The 25,946-nt window shown below is 42.2% G+C and overlaps 1 protein-coding gene across 2 annotated transcripts in view; it reads left to right on the plus strand.

Moving 5' to 3' along the window:
* Positions 1-24: 24 nt before the first annotated feature.
* Positions 25-25,946, plus strand: part of IFT122 (intraflagellar transport 122) — a 69,496-nt gene continuing 43,574 nt past the window's right edge. Inside the window, exons 1-8 of one of the 2 annotated variants that reach the window (XM_084902559.1) lie at positions 25-161; positions 9,554-9,620; positions 11,578-11,662; positions 16,667-16,745; positions 19,144-19,220; positions 23,220-23,286; positions 24,421-24,567; positions 25,610-25,786. In XM_084902559.1, coding sequence (XP_084758685.1) covers positions 121-161; positions 9,554-9,620; positions 11,578-11,662; positions 16,667-16,745; positions 19,144-19,220; positions 23,220-23,286; positions 24,421-24,567; positions 25,610-25,786 — 740 coding nt within the window. In that variant the 5' untranslated portion in view covers positions 25-120. The remainder of the gene's footprint in view (positions 162-9,553; positions 9,621-11,577; positions 11,663-16,666; positions 16,746-19,143; positions 19,221-23,219; positions 23,287-24,420; positions 24,568-25,609; positions 25,787-25,946) is intronic. The other variant, XM_084902558.1, reaches the window with a different exon arrangement.

Here is a 25,946-nt window from a genome sequence, read left to right on the forward strand (position 1 = left end):
CTCGCTAAGGCGCGCGCGTAGCTCACTGCGCATGTGCGTTGTCAACGGTAACCCAGGTAGCCGAAGTGGCGGGCGGCGAGGGCCGAGTTGCTGAGGCGGGGAGGAGGGGCCCGAGGCGCAATGAGGGCCGTGTTGACGTGGAGAGATAAAGCCGAACAGTGGTGAGGAGCGGGGCATTCCGGGAGGAACGGGAGGTCCAGCCCCGGCGGGGATGGCGGGAGCCTGTGCGTGCACTCCTGTGGTTGCCAGGGGCAACGGGCCGGCGGCCTAGGGTAAGGGCGCTGAACCCCGGGACTGGGTGGCTGCGAGGTCTCTTCCCCCACCCCACCCCCTTTGCAGATGGAGAAACAGGCTTGGAGAGGGGGCAGAGGAATGTACACACATCACAGTTTGGTCCTGTCATTCCGTTATGCACATTACGCCCTGGGCTCCTTTTCTACATCCATGACATGTTTCTCCAACATATTTGCCTTACCCACATATTAGCCATACTCTTATTTACTTGATGTTTTTCTTCTCTAAATGGTCCCTCATATCTTCGCCTAAGTGATATTTATTACTTGCTATAATAAGATAACTGCAAAACCTAAGCAAGGAGCCCTGGCCGAATTGCTAAGTCGGTTGGAGCGTCTGATGCACCAAAAAAGTTGGTCTGATGCGCCAAAAAAGTTGAAGGTTTGATTTCAATTAGGCACATACCTAGGTTGCCGGTTCAATTCCCGGTTGGGGTGCCGACAGGAGGCAACTGATGGATGTTTCTCTCTCTTGTTCTCTCTCTTTCTCCCCTCAATTGGTTGAGCTGGTCCTATGCACCAGAAGATCGCAGGATGGAATCCTACTCACAGCACATGCCCAGGTTGAGAGCTCCATCCCCAGTAGAGGGCGTGCATGAGGCAGCGAATCTATGTTTCTCTCTCATTGCTGTTTCTATCTCTCCCTCTCTCTGAAATCAATAAAAATACATATGTTTTTAAAAAGCATAACGCCAGTGAGGATTAAAAAAACACACAAAGCAAGGAGAAACAGAACTGCTGGTGAGTTGTAGCTATCCTGTTTCCCTGAAAATAAGACAGTGTCTTATATTAATTTTTCTCCCAAAGTTGCGCTAGGTTTTATTTTCAGAGGATGTCTTATCTTTCCATGCGCTAGGTCTTATTTTCGGAGTATGTCTTATTTTCGGGGAAACACAGTAGATACTGTTGCTATGGAGCCTTTAAGCCTGAGGTCTACTATCTCTAGAACTTGAGATTTAGCAAGTATGGTCAGAGAGGTGCTTGAGATGAATAGCATCAAACCCAGACGTTCCCCTGTGCTTAATTAGAAAGTTCGAAAGAGAATCAAAAGAGAATGACGCTCACCTTGTGATTCTCTTATTTAATGCCCTATTCCATTTTTATCACCTAAATTCATCACACAATGACACATTTTGGGAAATACTGACTTATGGGATAGTTCTCCTCAGCTGAGTTTTAAAATCTTCACATAAATGATCTTTTCAGCTTCATTGTGAAGCCTTTGTTTTGGCCCTTGACACAAGATATTTGCCATTCCCTCTCAGTCTTTTCTTAGGCTTTTCTGTGTGGTGTAAGCATGCCTTCTTTTCTCATCTCCTCACATTGAAACCCTTGCTCTGTTCTGTACTTTGCACTAGTAATAGCTAACACCATGTGCCAGGCACTGGTTAAAACATCATATCTTTGATCTCATTGTCACCTTAAAACAACCCTCTGATATAGGTACTGTAATTACCTCTATTTTACGTGTGAGGATACTAAAGCACAGAGAGGGTAAATAATTTGCCAAGGTCACACAGTGAGCCAGCATCCAAGCTCAGGTCTTCTTCATTCCAAAGCTAATGCTTTTATCCACTACATTAACTTTTCTTTGTATTATAGGGTCTGCAAACTCAAATGCCTACAGGAGTCAGACAGGCAACATTACTGGGGGATGTTTATGCACCTCTTACATACAAGGAATTGTCTTTTCCTTAAGAGTTTTCTTCTATTCTACAACCCCCTTGAAACACATAACTTATTACTACGACTTTTAATAGAGATTTGAGTTTTAAAAATTTCCTTTTTACTTTCCTCTTGAAAAGTACCTACAGCACAAGATAATGATATCTGACAACTGAACATTTGGCTTTGATGTCAGAGAGTAATAGGGAGTGACAAAGAATGTGGCAAACTAGAGATCTCATGCTCTGCCTAAAAGGGACAGCTGCTGTTCAGCTCTGGCCAAATACCACCATGCAGGAATTGGCCTACTGTGCTTAGAACTTACAGTTTTCACCAGACACGAGAAATCTAGGTTTTTATGCAAACTGTACTAATTTTTATATGTTGGAATCTAATCTTAACAAAACAAACCAAAACCTGTGGGGCAAACAAAACATTTTCTAGTCTAATTCAGCTCTATTTGCTCCTAGTTTTTAACTCCTGTCATAGAATTTTGTTCATTCATCTTGTGGTACTTAGAACCTGTCTAGTGCAGTAATTTTGCAACCAATGTGCTACAAGAATTTTTAAAGCATGCAATTCCTGACAATTTAATCAGGGGCACTGACCTCTTATTTTCTCTTTAATCCTCATCTGAGATATATTTTCCATTGATTTAAAAAAAATATTTTTTTATTGATTTCAGAAAGGAAGGAAGAGATAGAAACATCAATGATGAGAGAGAATCATTAATCAGCTGCCTTCTACATGCCCCCACACTGGGAACTGAGCCTACAACCTGGGCATGAGCCTTGATTGGGAATTGAACTGTGACCTCCTGGTTCATAGATGGATGCTCAACCACTGAGCTACACCGGCAGAGCTCCATTAATTTCTAGAGAGAGTGAAAAGGAGAGAGGAAGAGGGGGGGGGGGGCATCAACTCATTGCCTCTTGCACACACCTTGTTTGGGGCCAGGGATTGAATGTGCAATCTAGGTACTTGCCCTTGACCAGGAATAGAACCCAAGACCCTTTGGCCCACAGGTTCTGACCTCTTTTCCCTTAGGTTGTCATATAAAAAAATGATAAGAATCAACACAATAATAGCTGTGTGAATGACATTTGTGTGTGTGTGTGTGTGTGTGTGTGTGTGTGTGTGTGTCAAATTGACAAAAATATATTTGGTGTGCCGCAGAATTTTAGTAATTAGCTTATGTGTGCCATGAGATGAGAAAGGTTGAAAGTTACTGGTCTAATATAAGAGTTATTTGTGATTCTATTTATCTTACAGTCTATAAAATCTTTAAAGACAACAGCTATGTTTTATTCATTTCCAGATTAGTAATTAGCCTAGTCAAATAAATCAGTGGTGGTTGTGACTATTTGGTGAGTAGATTGATAGATATAATAATGAATGTGTAAGTGAGTGAATGAATGGTGAATAAAGATTGGTTATTTCATTTTTGGCCCATTACAGGTTTTAAATAACCTATTAGAGTATGTCACCAGCAATCCTGATGACAGCTGCATATGCCAGCTGAGAGCCCAGAATGAGATAAAACAAAACAAAAAACTGTAAGAGACAGATAGTAGAACTCAAAAAATCCCAGATGTCAAAGACAACTAAACCAGCTGCTGTCTCCTTTCTGATCTTTTACTTGCAGTCTAACCTTCAATATCAGCAGGAATTCTTATTTGAGTCCTATTACTGTGATCTGTTATTCTACTTCTCATAAACCTACAGTGACTTCCAGTTTCCTCCCAATCAAATTGTGCATTTAACTAGGTGGCCCTACTTACTCTCCACCCTCGATTCCTAACATTTAAATTTATGCTTTTCAGTTCAGCTAAACGCTCCATTTTCCTATCCAAAGGCCCTTCCCAATTGCTATGTAATTCTTCTCTGAACTCCCTCTTTTTCTTCCTTAAAAGCAATGCTCTACTATGATGCCTTATTTGGCTAGCCCACCTTATTCTAGACAGGCCAGCATCTGTTAGAACCCTAGTATTTACTGGAGTTAATTCATACCAGCTAGTATTTGCTTAGTTCTTGCTGTAAGCCAGACTGTGTTTACATGCGTTTCCTTCTTAAACATACACAACAACTTGGGAGGTTGGAAGTGTTATCCCATTTGCAGGTGAAAAAAACTGAGACTTAACAAGGTGACATAATTTGATACCAAAGCAAGTCAGTGGGGTTGGGTCAGATTGTGTAAGATTTAGAGAGGCTCCTTGGGGCTTCAGTTTATAATGAGGTAGGCATACGGTTGGCTGAAGACAAGTTGCAGGACTCATCCTCTGTCTCTCTGCGATGGAATCTGATGATGTATCTTTTTCATAAAAGGGGATGGGGTGGGAAAGAGGGACATCCTGCAGGATAACAGACTGCCTCTAGAAGGGTGAGCTCCCCAGCCCTAGAAGTGTTCAAGCAGAGGCTGATGCCCATCTTTAGGGAATTCCTGACCTGGCAGGGGAGTTAAACCACATGACAAGGTCTAGAGTCTTGTCCAATTCTGAGTTTCTGAGTGATTTCATGGTATAATTAAAGGCCAAGGGGTTCAAGATAAAATGTCAGTTTGTCGATTTTACTCATTATGTATCTAGGACAAGGTCATGCATGTGGGTCCACAAATGTCTAAAATAGGGTCATTCCCCTAAAATTGCATATAACTCTAATGCAGAGGACACAAGATAGTATCTGAAACAATGTAAAATATGGAAGATTATATAATTCAGACTTAAATTGGATTGTACAGCACAGTAAGAATTTAGGTTGGGGTAAATCAGATATGTATGTTATACTTTAGGAAGACAAGTTTCAAACAATTCAGAGAAAATGAATTTTCACATCTGAGGGAAGATAATTTAAGGCTTGACCCAAATGGAATACTCAGAAATGCTTTTCTGATAATTCAATCCAAAATGATCCTTAAGAACAGGCCATACAGGAGCTACTTTGAGGAACTCAGATATATACAAGGCAGAAAGGGAGCCACATATCCTATGTTTACTATAAAAGAGAGGTGCAGACCTCCTCCAAAATCTAATACCTCATCATACAACCCTCAGATGGCAGATGCTTTGCACAAGGCTTGCCTATACACAGTTCTCCATCTTGTTTTGTAGGCGAGGACAAAAGCTCAGAAAGGGCCAGCTCTTCTGGGCCCAGCTCCTCTTTACTTTCCACTTTTTCACTGTATCGCCCCACATCTCTCCAGTGTGAAATGCACCAAGTACATTTTCCCCTAGAAGCAGAGAAAGAAAGCCTGAGAAACAGGAAGACCCAGTCTGTTGCCAGGTAACAGAGAGGAAACTGAACTCAGGGTCTGCCTTTGCTTTTATCAAGAGGAAAGCCCAACTGGAAAGGGTGTAACAATCACCCTTATTCCAGCTTCTCCATCAGCCAGCTGTGGGGCAAAAGACACATGACTTGCCTTTGTTCTTTAGTTTCCTCATTGATAAAAATGGGACGGTAGTGCCTGGCCTGCTATTGCATTATCTATATAATAGAGGAATATGCAAATTAGCCGGGATGCCATAATGTCACGACCGATCAGCAGTAACCTGAGGCTGCATGGAGCCTGGCCTGGGCGAGGGACCTCAGGCTGCGTTCCCCGTCCTACAGGGACCCCAAGCCATGCCCCCCATCCCGGTGCCTGGCCAGGAGATCTGAGGCTGCAATCCCCACCCCCGCCTGGAGGGGCTTGACAGGGGTGAGGTCGGCCCCGTCTGGGTCTCCTGCATTTTTGAAGTGTGTGCGGGTGGTGAGCGGCGACTTAACTCTAGGTCCCATGGCGCGCCCCAGACTCTAATAGGAGGGAGATTTTCATATCCATTTTACTAATTTTCTTTTATTTCTGACACTTTTTTTTTATAGAGAAAGGGAAATAGCAATATTAAAATATTTCCTCTAATTAATTCCCTTTTTTTGTGCACCAGACACTGGTGTGTGTGTGTGTGTGTGTGTGTGAGTGTGTGTGTGTGTGTGAGTGTGTGTGTGTATGCCTACGTGACCGTTATGGTGGAATGACTGGAATGACCAGTTGCTATGATGTGCACTGACCACCAGGAGGCAGACGCCTGATCGGGGCTGGGCCCCTGGACTGGGACAGGGAACTGTGGATGGGTGGCAGTGGACATGGGTGGCAAGGGAAGGAGGAGGTGGGGAGGTGGGGAACCTGATTGGCCCTGATCACTGGCCAGGCCTAGGGACCCTACCCATGCATGAATTTCATGCACCAAGCCTCTAGTGTTATCATAGGATCAAATGAGGTAATATAAGTTTACACTCTTTTTAATATATATATATATATATATATATATATTTTATTGATTTCTTACAGAGAGGAAGGGAGAGGGAGAGAGAGTTAGAAACATCAATGAGAGAGAAACCTCAATCAGCTGCCTCCCGCACGCCCCCAACTGGGGATGTGCCTGCAACCAAGGTAAATGCCTTTGACCAGAATCGAACCTGGGACCCTTGAGTCTGCAGACCGACACTCTATCCACTGAGCCAAACCGGTTAGGGCGGTTTACAATCTTTTAACAGTTCTTAACTGTTGGTTACATGTGAAGAATTATTTTTCCTTTTAAGAAGCTTCTGCAGGCCCTGGCTGGGTAACTCAGTTGGTAAAAGCATTGTCCTGATACACCAAGATTATGGGTTCGATCCCCAGCTAGGGCACATACAAGAAGCAACCAATGAATGCATAAGTAAGTGGAACAACAATTGATCTCTCTTTCCCTCTCAGCCTTCCTCTCTCTAAAATTAATTTTAAAAATTTAAAAAAGAAAAAAAGAATAAGCTTCTGCAGTCTACAGAGCCTTTATTAGTACTTTGTGAATTCTACATATAAATGCACTGATATAATGCCTTTTTAAAAAATCTATGATAAAGCATGGAAACCCCCTTGTTAATTATTTTGTCAGCTATGGCAAATGCTAATAAAATGATAATGAATGCCACAAAGCATAATGGTTACAACCTGGGCTTTGGAGCCAGACTGCCTGGATTTGAATTCTGGCTCCACCTCCAATCAGTAACAATTTATTTTTGGACAAATTATTTAACTTCTCTGTGTCTTAATTTTCTTGTCTGAAAAATAGGTGTAAGGTTGTGAGGATTAAGTTTAGTTAATACAAGTAAAGGATTTAAATTATACTTAATAAATAAAATGTGCTCAATAAATGTTAGCCACTGTCATTATCATAACATTAAAGGTAATAGAGATTTGTCATACTTGACAATATATCGAGAGAGTGAAAGGCAGGCAGTATAGCACAGACTCTAGAGTCAGACCTGAGTTGAAATCCTAGCCCTTTCACTTGCTGATCCTGTGATGTTGGGGGAGGTACTTGACTTCTCTGAGCCATGGTGTCCTCAACTGCAAAACCAAGTGGTAATTCCTACCTCAGAAAATTGTTGTGAGAGTGAAATAAAATAAAATAAAACGGTCTCTCTGTGGCAAATGCTACCAGAGGTGTGTATTTTTAGATTACTGTCAGGTACCAGGTAAGTTTATCTCATGCTAAACTTTTATAATAGGGTGTCTTGTCAGTCATCTGAACCAATTAAATCCTCTGGGGCAGTGGTCCACAGGTTGAGAACCGTTGCTATAGAGCCTAAAATAATCGGAAAACACAAATATTTACATTACAATTCATTACAGTAGCAAAATTACAGTTATGAAGTAGCAACGAAAATAATTTTATGGTTGGGGGTCACCACAACATGAGGAACTGTATTAAAGGGTCACGGCATTAGAAAGATTGAGAACCACTGCTCTGGGGCATTCAAGAATCTTTGTAATATGGCTCCTGCCTATTTTTCTAGTCTTATCTCTCCCTACTGCCTTGCACATAACCAAGTGTTTCAGTCAAATTTGATTACTTAATATGCCCCCTTCATGTCTTTGTTTTTGTTCTCTGCCTGAAATGCTGCACCTACCCAATCTCTGTGTGTCTCAAAATCCTACCCTTTTAAAGTACTGTTTTCTTCATGAAGCTTTTCCTGATCCTCTTTCCAAATTAGAATGCCTCCCCCCTTTAAATTCAAACCCCTTGCATGAATTTTGTTCACCGGCTTCTAGTCTTTTCATATATCTATTGGCTATCTGTATGTCTCCTTTGGAGAAGAGTCAGTTCAGCTCCTTCGCCCATTTTTTAAATTGGATTGTTTGTTTTTTTGGTGTTGAGTTGTATAAGTTCTTTATATATTTTGGATATTAATCACTTATCATATGTATCATTGGCGAATATGTTCTTCCATTTAGTGAATTTTGTTTTCATTTGAGGATGATTTCCTTTGCTGTGCAATAACTTTTAGTGTGATGCAGTTCCATTTGTTTATTTTTCTTTTGTTTCTCTTGCCTGAGGCACAATATATCAAAAAAATTTTGCTGTGAGATTTTACTGTCTATGTTTTCTTCTAGGATTTTTATGATTCTAGTCTTACATTTAAATCTTTAAACCATTTTGAATTTATTCTTATGTATGGTATAAGGAGATGGTCTAGTTACATTTTTTTATGCATCTGTTCATTTTTCCCAACACTATTTATTGAAGACTGTCTTTATCCCATTTTATGTTTTTGCCTCCTTTGTCAAATATTAATTGACTATAAAGGCATGGGTTTATTTCTCCTAAAGCCTTTATCACGGTATTACTCTGAATTTCATCTAATCTAAGAGGTCATAGATTTTAAAATACCATTATTTTACATACCACTAAAAAAACAAAAAAATGCTGCCAGTTAAACTGACACAACATCTATACATAGAAAAGCCTAAGCGATCATCTGACCATTTGACTGTTAACTGGTAGCTATGACCACCAGGAGGCAGACACTCAACACACAGGCATCAAAACATGGAATAGGTTGATGAATCTCAGAGGGAAGAGGGAGGGGGATGGTAGGAAGAGATTAATTAACCAAAGTTCTTATATGCATACTAGGCCCAGTGCATGGATTTGTGCAATGGTGGGGTCCCTTGGCCTTGCCTGTGGGGATTGGGCTGTTTTCACCCATGCATGAATCCATGCACCAGGCCTCTAGTCAGTTATAAGACACATTCCAACTTCAGAGATGAAAGATGTGGAAATGTATGCTTTAGAATTGATGACATGTAGAAGTATTATAGTTTGTGAATGTGTCTGATTCACCCCTTCCCACTGGATGGTAATTTCTTTAAAGGCAGAGAGGGATTATGTTTTATGTATCTTGTATCTGTTAGTGCCTAGAAGAGGCATTCAGTAAGTGTCTGATTAATTGGAAATAGTTATGGTATTTTTAAAAATATTTTTAAAATTGCTTTTTAGAGAGAGAGGAAGGGAGAGGGAGAGGCAGAGGGAAACACCCATTGACAGCAGAACATCCATCGACTGCCTCCTGCATGCCCCCTACCTGGAATTGAGCTCAAAACTCAGGCATGTGCCCGGACTGGGAATTGAACCAGCAATCTTTCTTAGGACAACGCCCTAAGGACAACGCCCAACTAGGGGAGGAGCCGTATCAGTCATGGCAGTTATAAAATAAAGTTTGCTTTCCTGGCCATTAGCAGACCTCCTCATTTTGGTTCCTAATTGTCCTTTTGTCTTGTCTTTTCTCCTGTTTAGTATATATGACCTCGCATTTAAGCCTGATGGAACCCAACTGATTTTGGCTGCAGGAAACAGATTACTGGTAGGATTTTGTCTGGGTTTCCTTCCCCCCACCCCCTACCCCCTTTCCTTTTTATAAGTACCCTGAAATTTGACACACCTCGTCTTTTTTGTTGAGATAAAAAAGGCAAGGGCAGAAAAACCAGTCATTACTTTTTAATAGGGAAGGAAATGGGCTATTTAAAACAGGTAAGTAAACTGTCTATCAGATAGGAACTTGTGAACAATACCTCCCTTGGAGTCAGTAATCTTTCCCTTTTTACTTTGAGACATCCATGGAAGGTTGAAAACAATCAAAATGCCTTTGAAATTGGGCTGGTGTCAGTTCACATTTTGTCCCCCTGAAAAATTCAAGCAACAGGATTGAAGGGACTCCCTCCATGAGAAGCCAGATAGTCTGACCCCAACTTTTAGGCATTGGCCTACCTAAACAACTCCATATGGATGTTGAGCTATTTTTCATATTTTCAAAGAATATGAGCCCCCTCTGGAATCTATCCCAGTGTATAAAAGTAATTTTCAGAGAACTTTTTATGTTTGACCTAAGAACCTTTGTACGATGTCTCCTTCCTTCTGCGTAAGTCGACTTCCTCTTGCTCTGTTGTCTCTAAATATGCAGACTGACTGATCTCCGTTCTTTTATGGTAACTACATAATCTTAAAGTCATGGTTAAATTGTTCTGCAGACTTCTTTTCTCAGGGTAAAGGGTCTAAATCCTTTTAGGTTTTTTCCCCCTCCGTAGTTTATTTTCTCCAACACTGATTGTTTTTGGAGGGGTTTGCTTTGGTTTCTCAGATGCGTTTTTTAAATCTCCACATAGTAATAGATCTTACACAGCTGTAAAATATCCTAAATCCACTTTACAGCTGAATTTTATGACACTCCCTGTGATATGCAAACCCAGAGTTCGGGTCTGTGACTTTCAAATTCTTGGTAACAAATATGAAACATCCTCTAAGATTTAATCATGCTGTAGGTGGTTCTTTCTATGTGCTGACTTTATTTGAGACGGTCTAGTTGGATGGGTAATATATTCAAATTCACATAACAATGAGTGAAGTTTGTGGAGAAGTTTCACAGAGTAAATTTTTGTTTCTTGAGGATTAACAGTATGTTTCTGGTAATAAAATGCATAGAATCAGGACCTCTACTTCTTGGGTTTCCCAGTATTAAGTCACATTTTTTTTGGTTTGTCAGTGCAATTTTTACACATTTAGAATATTGAAGAGTGTTTTGTTATTGTTAACATAAAAACATTCAAACCTGTAAAGAATTTTTATGAGTTTATTTGAGTCAAACTGTTGACAATTGCCTGGGAAGCAGTATCTCAACAGATTGGGATAATGCTCCAGAGAATGGTGGTTTCTCATCAATTTTTATACATTGCAAATCAGAGGAAGGGACGTAGGTGGGGGTTACATGGAATCCATTGGTGATAGATTAGAGGGGTGGGAGAAAGCAAAGAGGGGGGACCCTGGGATTGGATAAAAAGTAAAATGATAGACATGTACGGAGGTGGCTACAGGATCATTAGCAGTCAACAATTAACATAACAATAGCAATGAAGGAATTTGTGGTAGCTGTCCTGGCACCCAGGCACATTAGGTTGTACCCCAAGGAGTCCAGAAAAAGGGAGATTACAGTTACCCAGACATTTCAAGGATGTTATAGATTCAAAAAGACAGATAGAGTTAGTTAAGGAAAAAGTTGACCATGTCAGTGAAAATACCGGCCTAGGAGGTGATGACCCACCATAACTACTTTTAGTTTAAGTTTAATTTCAGACCATCCTTTGTGGTTACTTTAGGTCTTTGAGTTGGCAAGACTGCCATGCAGACTTTCCCTGTGCTTGTCAGGTTAGCATATGGCCCCTTTAGTTTACATTATAAAAACCAAAATAGCAGCAGCAGCCTGTGGGAATTCTAACTAATGAGTGCCATGTGGATAATGTGTACTTTTGTCCCTTTTTTTTTGCCAGGTTTATGACACCTCTGATGGCACCTTACTTCAGTCCCTAAAGGGACACAAAGATACTGTGTACTGTGTGGCGTATGCGAAGGATGGTAAGAGGCTGCTCTTGGTTTATAGGCTCTGTAATGGTCTCATAGCTTTTCATTTTTCTCCTTAGTCACTCTTTAATTCTTTTTAGTCAGCTGAAGTACAGCTTGCAGTTTCAGAAGATAGTTAAGTCTCATAGACTTCATTTCAGTCATTCTATTCAACAAGTTTTATTGAGGGCTAGCTATGTGCCAGGCACTATTCTAGCTGCTTGAGATACTTCAGAGAACAAAACAGACAAAGGCCCCAGCCCTTATGGGGTTTATACCTATGGGGGAGGGGAAGGAAAAAGGGGAAGTATGAGGGATGATACATAATAAACATAAGTAAATTAAATAGTGTGCTGGAAGATAGTGTTAAGGAAGAAGAAAAAGTAGGCCAGAAGAAAGGGATTGAAAGTGGTGGGTGGGACAGTGGGTTGAGTATAGTATTGAATAGGGTAATGAGATAGACTTACTGAGTCAGGCACAGGTGAGCAAAGGCTTGAAGGTGGGGAGGCAGTGAGATTCTGACGGTGGGCATCTGGGAGAAGGAAGAGAGTTCCTTGCAGAGGGTAGAGCCACTGTAAAGGCTCTCAGGTGGGAGTGTACCTTTCAGGGGCTGAGGCAATGAGAATCAGGCGGAGCAGTAGGGAATGAGGGTAGAAAGGTAACGTCCATTGGGTGGCCAGATCATGTTGGCTGTCATAAGTACTTTGGCTTTGATGCTCAGTGAAAATAGGAAACCATTAAGAGTTCTGAGCAGAGGAGAGATAAGATCTGACTTGTATTTTAGGAAGATCCCTCCAGTTGCTGAAACAGCCTGCAAGGAGAGAGGGTTGGGGCAGGGAGATGAGTGTGAGGAAGCATTATCCAGGCAAGTTTTATAACACTGGTGATGGGGGCTCAGACCTCTGGGAGCAGAGGAAGTGGTGAGAAGGGGTCAGAGGAGGATATAGTTTGATGATGGAGCCAATAGGATTGCCTTCAGATGTGGGCATGAGGAAAGGAGTCAAGGGGGACTTCCCGTTTTTTTGTTTTGTTTGCTCATTTGTTTTAAAATAATAGTTTATTGGTTTTTAGAGAGAGAGGAAGAAAGAAGAGAGAAACATCAATGTAGGAGTGTAACAGTATATCGATCAGCTGCCTCCTGCACGCCCCATACTGGGATCAAGCCCACAACCCCATATGCCTTGACCATGAATCAAACCATAATCTTTTGGTGCATGGGATCAGTGCCCAACCAATGGAGCCACACTGGCCAGGGCTGATTTCAAGGGTTTTGACCCGAGAGACTGGAAGGATGGCGTTGCTCTCCACTGAGATAGGGAAGGCTGCAGGTAGAGAAACATACAGTGGGAGATCAGGAGTTCGATTTTGAACATGTTGAACTAGAGAAAAGTTGGTGCTATAAGAGAGAGGAGAGGGCATTGCCAGGATAGAGCATCCAGTGGGCAAGAGAAGATGGGTTAGATGGCGCATGGTGGAAGGTAGAGGATGTCACTGCAAATGCTGGCAGGGCGGGGCATGTGGTGGTAGGTTTCTAATGGAAATTCTCTTCCATTCTTTCAGTGAAATAGGAAGCAACACCAACTGAGAGTGAGGAAAGGAGGTGTGAGAGAGTTAAGGAGAAAGGAAAAAATGTAAAATAGACCGAGAAGGTAGGGTGAGAGACCCCCAGTTACAGGAAGGGCCCACTTGAAGCTGGTGATCATGACTTGAAAGTTAGGTCAGTTGGTTTGATTGTCTTTTTCTCCACCATTTTGAGCTGCATAAATGCAAGGGTGGAGGTTGTGGAGAATTGGATTTAACTGAGTAGTGGATTTATAAGCATCTCTGAAAATAAAGTAAGAGGGTAAAGGAATGGAAGATGTATGAAAAGGAGTGATTATATACATTGACCTCAGCTGAGTAATGAGGGGTGAGAGGTCTGCAAGGGGTGAGGGACAGTAGAGAGATGGTAGGTTTGGTGGGGTTGAACGATTATTGGAGTTGGGATACCAGGTTGGGTGAGAAAGAGAGGTGGTAGTCAAAGAATGGGTACATGAAATTGATTTTGAGAGTTAAAGGAAATCCATGCTACCCACAACATGGGATTAGCAGAACACAAGTTTTGGAATGAGATGGCTTCATGTTCCAACCCCAAAAGCTCTGAGTTTGAGATGATTATTGAATTTCTCTGGTTCTCAATTTTCATATGTGTCAAATGAATATAATATGGAAGATAGCATTCTGTGACCACTGCTGAGAAGCCACAGAGTCAGAGTGTTACAGTGTTTAAACAAATCTTTGAGATCATTCAGGCTGCAGGCTTTTAACTTCTTCTGATTGACAGATCTCTCTGAGGATCCAAATACAAATAAATGCACATACTTTATATATATACACACAATTTTGTGCATACAACTTTAATATGATCTAGCCCAATCTCCTCATTTTATTTTATATTTTATATATTTTTATTGATTTCAGAGAGGAAGGAAGAGGTAGAGAGAGATAGAAACATTAGTGATAAGAAAGAATTGATCAGCTGCCTCCTTCACACCCTCTACTGAGGATAGAGCCCGCAACCTGGGCATGTGCTCTGACTGGAAATTGAACCGTGAGCTTCTGGTTCATAAGTTGACACTCAACCACTGAGCTAACCAGAATCAATCTCTTAATTTTAGACCTACATAAAAACCTAGAGAAGTCAAGTCACTTGCTAAGGTCATGCAGCAAGTGTTAGTGGCAAAGAAAACACTAATTTCTTGCCTTTTAGTTAAGTGTGCTATGCCATGGCAGTCATTTTTTAAAATGTGTTTTTGAGTTCAAGTTCAGAGTAATACCTTTAGGAGACCTGTGGGGCCTCTGGAGTTTATAAGCCCTGACCCTTGATGATTTCAGAGTATGATCTGTCATCAGTGGCATTTGTCAGCACTTTGCAGAGTCCCATCACACACATTATCTCATTTGATCCTCCCAATAGTCCTCTGAGACAGCCAGGAAAGGGTTCTCAGCTCCTCTCCCAGATGAGAAAACAGGCTTGGAACGATTATAGGTAATGGGCAGAGCTGGGCCCAATCCAGGTCTTCCAACTGCAGAGCCCTTGTTCTTTCTGGAATATCATGCTGCCTCTTCATCACACTTATTCAGTGATTGAGAAGTCTTTTAATTTATCTCAACTGGAAATGGAGATATCCTGAATCATCTTTAAATCTGCTTGTTTCTGATTTTTCACTTAAGTTTTTTTTTTTTTTTTTTTAATATGTCTATTGATTTCAGAGAGGAAGGGAGAGGGAGAGAGAGATATCAGTAGAAACATCAATGATGAGATAGAATCATTGATCAGCTGCCTCCTTCATGCCCCACAGTGGGATCAAGCTCGCAACTCGGGCATGTGCCTTTGACTGGAATCGAACCTGGGACCTTTCAGTCCGCAGGCTGATGCTCTATTCACTGAGCCAAACCGGCTAGGGCTCACTTAAGTTTTTTGTTGTTGTTAACCTCACCCGAAGATATTTTTTTCATTGATTTTTAGAGAGAGTGGAAGGCAGGGAAGGAGGGGGAGTGGGGAGAAACATTGATGTGAGAGAGACACATCGATTGGTTGCTTCCTGCACACCTCCTGACTGGGGCCAAGGATTCAACCTGCAACCAAAGTATGTGCCCTTGACTGGGAATCAAACCCACAACCCTTTGGTGTATGGGCTGATGCTCTAATCACTGGGAAACACTGGCCAGGGCTCTCTTAAGTTTTAATAAGTATTTCATGCACAACCATAATACAAAGGTATGTAACTGATAAGTGACATCACTGGAAATTCAAACTCAGACTCTGAGCCTGTAGTCCATACTCTTCATCACTTACTGCCTGCCAAGATGGGAGAGGAGTGACAGAAGTAATCACATATGAAAGCAGCTTCTGTTATTCAGTATTTGCAGTAATGTCATACGGCTCACCCTAATATCTATGTTTCAGCCACTGTGCAAGGTGCTTTACAGATATTATCTGAGTTGATCCCCACAGAGAATCTCTGAAGAAGATATTATGATTATCCCTTATGTTTCAGATGAGGACATTGAGGCTCAGAGAGCAGTGACTTTGCCAAGATCAACTTCCAGTTGCCCTAAAGTCTAAACATCCTTAACTAGGTGTACAGAATCTAGCCTGTGCTTACCTCTTAATCATCTTTCACTGGAGTAGGTGAAGGCTCCCTGTTGTTTGCTGCCACGATGCTCTGCTCCACTTCTAAGCACTCGCAAACTTGTAGCAATGTAATTAATAAGTAATTACTTATTATATATTGCCTCTCCAATCCATTCTTTTCTAAAATCCAGCAGTGTGAAAATGAAAATCTCATCTGTCACTCTTTTGCTTAAAGCCTTTCTTTGGGATAAAGAGAAAGATCTCAATTGTGGCCCTGAAGCTCCTAGAGATCCCTCCCCTGTCCTCCTTACCCCTTGTCCTTGGAGTTCCATGCGGCTGTCTTTCAGCCCCTTCGACATGCCAGGCTTTTCCTTCTTCATCTTTGCCCATCTGTTCTATCTATATATGTGGGTGGCGCTTTCTCCTCTCTTTGCACCTGGCTAAGGTTTGCTCAACCTTTAGATCTCAACTGAAGGATCTCATCATCAGAGAAGCCTTCCCTCATTTAAATTAGGTATCCCAAGTTATTCTCTTTCATATTTCTTTTGTTACCATATTGTAGTTGTATTGGATTAATTTAATGCTTGCTTTCCCCACTACTCTGTGAAGGTAACGATTACTATGTGTGCTTTAATCACTACTTGATCCTTAGCACAGAACATGATTCCTAGCAGATAGTAGACTCTCAATACATCTTTGTTTCCTCGGTGCCAGACAGACCAGGATCTGAACCCAAACTTCCTGACTCCAAAGTACTGCTGCCCAGTACTGATAAGAAGAAAGAGTAGAAGAAGCAGCTGGCACTTATTAGAGACCTTAAAAGAACCAGTTTTCTAAGAAATATTCTGGGAAATGTTGGTTTAAAATAAATGTGAGAATTTTCTTTTTAAAAATAATTTTAGGCAAGCGCTTTGCTTCTGGAGCAGCTGACAAAAGTGTTATTATCTGGACGTCAAAATTAGAAGGCATTTTGAAGTACACGTAAGTAACAATTTAGATGTATTATTATTTTGACTCTTACCTTATTGAGCAACTATAGCAAAAGCACCTTAGAAAAGATATAAGGAAGAACTTCTTTCTCTGCATTAAGCTTGAAGTTTCGGAGTTATGTGGTGGTATAGGAAGGTAACTGAATGAACATTTCTTAGCACTACTAGCTCGGTCAGCACTGGGCTTTGTTTTCATATAGCTAAGTTTAGTGAATCTGACATCATAGATTCTACTCTGTCCCAACTTTTCCTCTTGCATCTCAGGGAATGGCCTCACATCCACCCAGTGGCAACAGCCAGAAACTTGGGGTTGGAATGCTCCAGGCTTCTCTCACTGCAAAGGCTCTGCTCATAGTCATTTTTGTTCCCCTCGATAACACTACTCACCCTGAAGCTCTCAGATTCAAATGATGTTTCTTCTGTGAAACCTTTCCTGCCCCTCTAGACCTGGTCAGGCTCCTTGATGGCATTTCTCACAGTTGTAGTTTTACATTTATCTTGTGATTGATGCATCTGTTTTTGTTCATCCTGTGTCCCTGATATATGTATTAGGTACTCAAGAAATGATTTTTTGAAAATAAATTTTTATTGATTTCAGAGAGAAAGGGAGAGAGAAATAGAAATATCAATGATGAGAGAATCATTGATCGGCCATCTCCTGCACATATCCCGCTGGGGATCAAGCCTGAAACCCAGGCACGTGTCCTGAACAGGAATCAAACTATCACCTCTGGATTCATGGGCCTACACTCAACCTCTGAGCCACCCCAGCCGGGCTTTCTTAAGCGTACAGTTCGGTAGTGTTAAGTATATACGTGATGTTGAGCAACCAATCTCTAGAACTCTTTTCGTTTGCAAAACTAAAACTCCGTACACATTAAACAACTCCCCTTTCTGTCCCCCAGCCCTTAACATCCACCATTCTACTTTTCTCTATGAATTTTACTATTTTAGGGACCTCATATAAGTGAAATAATACAGAATTTATCCTTTTGTGGTTGGTTTATTTAACTTAGCATAATATTCTAAAGGTTGACACATGTCGTAGCATGTGTCAAAATTCTTTCTTTTTTTAAAAATCCTCACTGGAGCACATGCTTAAAGAGAGGAAGGGAGAGAGAATGTCGACATGAGAGAGAAACATTGATCAGTTGCCTTCTGTACTTCCCTGACCGATTCCAACCTGCAACCCAGATATGTTCTCTGACCAGGAATTGAACTAGCAAGATTTGTTGCCCAGGACAACACTCAACCAACTGAGCCATACCAGCCAGGCAGAATTCTCTTCCTTTTTAAGACTGAATAATATTCTAGTGTATGTATAGACCAGTTTTCTTTATCCATTTATATGTTGTCAGCGGACACTTGGGTTGCTTCTACCTCTTGGCTATTTTGAATAATGCTTCTATGAACATGGGTGTACAAATCACCAAACAACTTTTGAATGAATTAACCAATGAATGAGTGAAGTTGGGAGTAAACTGTTACCCGGAAGTAAAGAGTAAAACTGGGTCTGAGATGCTATGTGTGGTACATGACTCACTTAGGTTTCATTATTGTCTAAGGATTTGCCATATTTTCAGATCTTAGCCTGAAATATCTTTTTAATATATTATTATTTCAGAAAACAAAGGAGAGGGAGAGAAAGATAGAAACATCAATAATGATAGAGAATTATTGATTGGCTGCCTCCTGCGCACCCCCTACTGGGGATCAAGCCCACAACTAGGGCATGTGCCCTTGCCTGGAATCAAACCCGGAATCCTTCAGTCTGCAGGCCAATGCTCTAGCCACTGAGCCAAACTAGTTAGGGCCTTTTTTTTTTTTTTTTTTTTTTACATATTTTTATTGGTTTCAGAGAGGAAGGGAAAGGGAGAGAGAGATAGAAACATCAATGGAGATGGAGCCTGCAACCCGGGCACATGCCCTGACCGGGAATCAAAATGTGACCTAGTGGCTCATAGATTGACTCTTAACCATGCCCGCCAGGCTTAGCTTGAAATATCTTCACTGCACATCCATCTTATATTTCTAGGCCTCCACAAAACAATAAGAATAACAGCCATTAATAAAGCACTTCTTGTGCGGCTGGCACTAGACTAAGTGCTTTACATCATTGTTGTATTAGCTCACAAGGCAGAGGTGTCCAGCACACTAGTCCTGGCAGAGGTGGCATTTAAGCTGATGAGTGGGTAATATTTAAGAAATAAAAATGGGATGAGGGAAAATCTAGGGGAAGGAGAATTAATTTCTATGCTTTTTTGTTGGTCACTTGCATAAGAGCTTGTGATGTGTAGTTAGACTGTGGGTTCATCATTTCAATTTTCAGTTGTAGCCATCAAAGCATTTGCGGTGTGCTGCATAATAATCTATAATTGTTTGCTTCCCAGGCACAATGATTCTATCCAGGCTGTCTCCTACAATCCTGCCACCCACCAACTTGCATCTTGTTCCTCTAATGATTTTGGTAGGTTCCTGATATCTTGTCCTGGAATAACTGCAGATTTGAGCAGAAAATAATGAAATCTCTCCAGAAGGTGGTGGTTTTGTCCCAAGAGAGTTACGATATTTCTTCCTTAATTGGCTGGAGGATGGACAAGTTTGGGGAAATAATAGTTATTCTTTAAATTGTGTAGAAACCAAGAGAGTGAAGGATGACACTGAGTCTGGTAAGAAATCTGGGAAACAGCAAGAAAGGCCCCAGGGAAGGAAAATGGAAAATGGAGAGCACTGGTATTACTTGGTGTTTTTACAGCCTTCCATGCCTCACAGACAGTCCAGTTGTCTCCACCTTTGTGTCCTTTGTGTATGTGTGAGATTCTTCACCATTTTAACTGTGCTTCTTGCGCAGTGTTTCACCATTGCTACCGGTGTGGTGGCTATAGCTGTCCTCTCTGAGGGGTTGAATGCTTTGAGGCATTTCGCCCTGGCCTTGGCCCTGGCATAGTGCTGGCACAGTGTAGTGTCCATTGAGGCAGGGAGGGAAAGTAAGCAGAGGCTTGTAGGTTATCTCTACTCAAGGTCACTTCTGGCTTTGAGTTCATCAATTCTGTTTTTTTGTGCGAAGAGATAGTAGATATGATAGATCAGCCATTACCAAGAAGACAGAGATTTAATTCCTGTCAGTGTTTGACTTTACTTATCTAGATGAACGTGTTTCTACCATTTATCTCACTGATAAAAGTTCTGAGGTTTAAAAGAGAGAATCTTCCTATATAATAAAAGCCTAATCCGCACATTGTCCCCTCAGACCATTGTTTGACCTGGAGTTAACTGCTTGCAATGATGTGCGTTGACCACCAGGGGGCGGTGCGGAACATGGTGGGTGACCAGCAGCAGCAGTGGGCAGCAGTAGAGGTGCTGCTGGCCCCGATGGGCTCTGAAAAGAGTGAGATCACAGTGGGATGGTGGAGCAAGTGGTGCCAGGCCAAGGCAGGTGTGAGCCCCATTGATTGCCCCACAGACGGTGGTGGCGGGGGGTGGGGCTGCCGTCCACTCCCAGGTGCTGAGAGAGCCAGGCAGGGGGGTCCCCAGCCCTGATTGACTGCCCTGCAGGTGGGCTGGTGGAGCAAGTGAAGGGGTGGCACCAGGCAAAGGTGGGGTGCCAGGTGGGGCTGTGGGGGTGAGAGGCTGGGGGCGCAAGCTGGGGCCCAATTCCCACAGGCCACTCTGAGGGACCCCACCCATGCACCAAGCCTCTAGTGTATAAATAAAAGGGCAAACGACTGTTATTCATTAATAAAATAGAGCATTTTCTCCATGTGAGGATCTAGTCAATGTGCTAACTTTTGGGAGTAAGAAGAGAAAATAGAATCCCTGCTCTCAAAGAATTTGTAGTCGGGTAGGAGGGGAGGTAGAATTTGTAAAAATGTAATAGTGAGTAATAACAGTACTTATTGAATGCTTGTGGTGTGCTAGGTAAAAAATTAATTCCTATTAGAGCTCTATGACAACCCTTTAGGTCAGGTTATTATTCTCATTCTCACTCCAATAATTGGGGCTTAGAGCAAGCAGTTACTGGTTACCCAGCAAGTAAGTAAGTGGTAGGACCAGGGATTGGACTTGAGTCATGTAAGCACTGCTGAGGAAGGCCCAAGAGGGAGGATTTCCAGACAGGCTCAGTGGAACACAGATAATATGCTAGTTGGAAATTTTTGGGGAGACATTCTGGATCAGGGGAAAGGAGAAAAATCATTTGTTTGATGTTGCACCTTACTATATAAATATACTAAAGGCCCGGTGCATGAAATTTGTGCATGGAGGGAAGGTGTCCCTCAGCCCAGCCTGCACCCTCTCCAATCTGGGACCCCTTGAAGGATGTCCGCCTGCCCATTTAGTCCTGATTCTGGTGGGATCGGGCCTAAACGTGCAGTGGGACATCCCTCTCACAATCCAGGATTGCCCATAACCGCTTCTGCCAGCCTGATCACCCCCTAACCACTCCCCTGCCAGCCTGATTGAGCCTAATTGCTCTTCTGCCAGCCTGTTTGCCCCTAACTGCCCTCCCCTCCAGGCCTGATCACCCCTAATTGCCCTCCCCTGCAGGCCTGATCACCCCTAACGGACTTCCCCTGCAGGCCTGGTCCCCCCAATTGCTCTCCCCTGCAGGCCTGGGTCCTGCCCAACTGCCCATCCCTGCAGACCTGGTCACCCCCAACTTCCCTCCTCTGCCAGTCTGGTTATCCCTAACTGCCCTCCCCTGCAGGCTTGATTGCCTCCAACTGCCCTCCCTTGCAGGCCTGGTCTCTCCCAACTGCCCTCCCCGTCTTGTGGCGGCCATCTTGTGTCCACATGGGGGCAGGATCTTTGACCACATGGAGGCAGCCATCTTGTGTGATAGAGCAGCGTTTTTCAACCGCTGTTCCGCGGCACACTAGTGTGCCGTGAGATGTTCCCTGGTGTGCCGTAGGTGCAGACAAGACAAGAATTTTATAATTTTTCACTATTTTGTTTACTTAATATTTCATAATAAAGTAATTATAAAATACTTTCTTTGTGTTTATTTGATTCCTATTCAAGAGAATTACTTTATATATAGTCAATATAGGCACAGAGTTAAATTTTTTAACATTTTCTAATGGTGGTGTGCCTCGTGATTTTTTTCATGAAACAAGTGTGCCTTTGCCCAAAAAAGGTTGAAAAACACTGTGATAGAGTGATGGTCAATCTGCATATTACTCTTATTAGATACAATAGAGGCCTAGTGCATGGGTGGGGGCCAGCTGGTTTTCCCTGAAGGGTGTCCTAGATCAGGGTGGGGATTCCTTTGGGGTTGAGGGTGGCCTGGGTGAGGGGCCTGTAGTGATTTGCAGGCCAGCCATGCCACCTGACGACCCAAGCGGAGGCCCTGGTATCTGGGGTTTATGTATCTTCTACAATTGAAAGTTTGTAGCCTGGAGTAGAGCCAAGCCTCCTGCTCACTCGGTGACCGGCTGCCATTTCTGTTGGAATTTGTTTACCTTCTATAATTGAAACTTTGTAGCCTGGAGTGAAGGCTTAGGCTGGCAAGGGCAGGCTGAAAGCTTGGCTTCCTCCATTGCCAGGGAAACCCAAGCCTCTGTGACTGTAGTCATTTTGGTTGGGTTTAGTTGCATACTCGCTCTGACTGACTGGTGGGTGTGGCTAGTGGGCGTGGCTTGTGGGTGTAGCGGAGTGATGGTCAATTTGCATAGTACTCTTTTATTAGGTAGGATTTTCACACTATATTTACTTTCTTGGTTATGCCATATGGCTCAGGCAAAAGGTAGAATTTGCCTGTTGTGGGACCCTAAGCCAGAGCATCTGGGGCAGGAGAGAGCAAGCCAAAGGTGACCAATGTGCCATGGACAAGACAGCTTGTATAGGGTCATGGTCATGTTCATGTGGGCGAGGCCTGGGAGTGGAAATGAGATCCCCAGAAAGCATCATTCCTATATAATAAAATGCTAAGTTGTACTCTGGTTACAGTGTAACAGTTATTTACACTGAAGTTGCCGTTTCTCTGAGTAAAACCCCTGAAAAGTTGGCTACAATATAAATTCACTAATCCATCTTCCTTTTTCTTTCTTTTTTTGGAAATAATTATAGATTCATAGTAAGTTGCAAAGATAATGGAGAAGTCTTATGTACTTTTCATCTAGTTTCCCCATGAATACATCTTATGTAACTTATATAATATCAAAACCAGGAAGCTGGGTTTCTTACCACTGTAAAGATACTCCTTATCATCATCTACTCTCCTACACTTCCTATTATTCCTAACATCTGGTAACTATTAATCTCTTCTCCATTTCTATATAATTTTGTCATTTCAAGAATTTATAAAGTTGAATCATACAGTGTGTGACCTTTTAAGATCGGCTTAAAGATTGGGCATAAAGCTCCAGAGATCCTCTTAGTTGTCTGTGTATCAGTTTTTTGTTCCTCTTTTATTGCTGAGTGATATTCCCACCAATCTGCCTTTTTTAAATATTATTTCTCATTGAAGGCTTGTGGTCTCCTGAACAGAAGTCTGTCTCCAAGCACAAATCCAGCAGCAAGATCATCTGCTGTAGGTGAGTTAGAGACAACTCTGAAGGTAGATTTTATGTTCCCTTCTTGTCTAAACAGACTCTCAAAATCCAATAAATTCATATAGTAGAGAAAGTCTGTGTTAGCTAGTTTGAAATACAGTTTGGGCCCCTGTATTTCCTCTTGTCTTCTTTTCTGGTCTTCTTGGTAGGAAGGATTTGTACCTGCCTTTGACCATCAAGCAAAAGAAAACTATAAATTGTTTTCATGCAGTCATCTACCCTGTTTTCCCGAAAATAAGACAGTGTCTTATATTAATTTTTGCTCCCAAAGATGCGCTAGATCTTATTTTCAGGGGATGTCTTATTTTCCCATGCGCTAGGTCTTATTTTCAGAGGATGTCTTATTTTCGGGGAAACACGGTAGTTACAAACCTCCTCAGCCTACAGCTGTCCTCAGTGGAGACTATCTGGAGATGCAAGAATGTCCTTTCCAGGCGGCATGCGCACTGGGGAAAGCATAGGCTTTGATGCTAGACCTGGATTCATATCCAGATGGATGACTGACAGGCTCAGTAACCTTAGGAAAGTTATAAAATCTCTCTGATCTGGAGCCTCGGGTTCCTCATCTGACATTACTGGGTAAAAATACTGATTTGATAGTGCTGTTGTGAAATGCACACTAACTAAAGAATCTAAAAGCATACAGCACAGAGCCTGGCATATAGAAGACACTCTATAAATGATTGCTATTCTTATTCAGCTTCTGAGTGTAGACTTCTTTTCATTCAACATCAGTTAAGCACCTGTTCTAGAAGCCTATTATACAGCAAGACATAGATTTTGTTTGTAATGTGTTCTTAAAGTGGGAGTATGTTGAAATGGTGAGTGGGGAATGGAGGCTGACCCAGCAATGCAGGCACAAGCTAAGGGCTGTCGACTATACAGAGAGCTGTGAGAACTCAGAAAAAGGGGCTCCTGTCTTCTCATCAATCTGTTGATCCCAGAAATAAGTAGGATTTTAAGTCTGGTCCTCTAATTTTTATATCATCCCCAAGATGAGCCTAACCATTGCTGCCTCATCAGATTCTATAGCAACCAAGGCATCATCCTCACCGGTTTTTACTTTCTCTGTGTTCCTTTCCCTCTCCCTGTGCCCTTTGCTGGTTGTGTGAACAGCTGGACAAATGATGGTCAGTACCTGGCTCTGGGGATGTTCAATGGAGTCATCAGCCTACGGAACAAAAATGGCGACGAGAAAGTGAAGATCGAGCGGCCTGGGGGCTCCCTTTCCCCGATATGGTCCATCTGCTGGAACCCTTCAAGGTGCTCTTACAGCTCTCCTCTCTCTAGAGCACACTGTTTCTTTCTCTCCTCGTAAGGGCTCTCCATGCATTCAGAGGCTTCTCAGCCCACTTGACTGATATGTTTTGGAACATGTTCCATTTGAATGAAATTTTTGAAGAGCCCATCTTGTGTTTTGGAATAAATCCCAGAAATTTAGCTAAGCAGATGAGCTATTTAGGCCATCTCAAAGTGTGTGTGAGCACTTTGAGATGCTCACACACACTTTGATATGTGTGTGAGCACTTGGAGATACACACACACACCACACAGAGGACCATTTTCTTATGAATTAGTAGCTCACCTCTTTGCTGTGGCTTTATTTTGGTATTTTTTCTTTTTCAGTTCTTTTTTCCAAGTTGGGCAGAAAATGTGCCCATCCGATAATAAATAGCTTTTTCATGAGTCATTTTGTTGCCCTTGCCCCTAAAAGCCTAATTAAGTCTGAAAGTGTCCCCAAATTCTATAGTCCCACAAACAATTGGCATTTACTTTCTCAAACCTTACACACACTTTTCTTTCTATGCCAATGTGACTTTGAGGGTGGGCTAATATCTTTATATGCTGTTTATGTAATCTTATAATAATAATAAACCACCAATATCTCTCACAGAGTCCTCTGAAGGTAAATTAAAGAACTTAATTGTTTACCAGCCCAATGTCACTTTACAAGTGGTGCCTACTTGATTTAGAAGATTGTGCAATTCCACTGCCTTTCTATACCAGATTATTATGCTTCTTCCTGAATAATTTTGTCCAGCCCAAAGCTGTACCTGTCTAATACATGTCTAATGCCTTCAAAGGCCATTAGCCTACCCCCAAGTTCCTGCTGTTTGATTTTGTGGCCACAGATGACTTTGTGGCTTCAGGGTACCATTTTTAATTCATGAGAAGCAGGATGCCCAGGTTACCTGGTTGCCGTCCTCTTCCGGCAGGGTTCAGGGGCTCCTTGACAGGTTTTGAAATTATGGCTTTAGTGTAGTTCTAGGCATTGTGATTGTGAACAACCACTTATTGTCTACAGCCGATGGGAGAGTTTCTGGATGAACAGAGAGAACGAGGATGCCGAGGAAGTCATTGTCAACAGATATTTTCAGGAAATTCCTTCCACTCTGAAGTCAGCAGTGTACAGTAGTCAGGGTAGTGAGGCAGAGGAGGAAGAGCCAGAGGAAGAGGACGACAGTCTCAGGGACGACAACTTGTGAGTGTGTCCCAAGGAGCAGAACCCTCCTTGGAAGGGACAAGACCCCGGAGCAGACCTGCTGGGGCAGATGCTGCTCTAAGCTCTTTTCTAAGAGGGTTTGAGGTCGATGTTGGTGAAAGCTCCTCCAATACGGGGGAAACACACCTTTTAAAACTTG

This window comes from Pipistrellus hanaki (assembly GCF_964339955.1).
Source record: "Pipistrellus hanaki genome assembly, chromosome: 13".
NCBI lineage: Eukaryota > Metazoa > Chordata > Mammalia > Chiroptera > Vespertilionidae > Pipistrellus > Pipistrellus hanaki.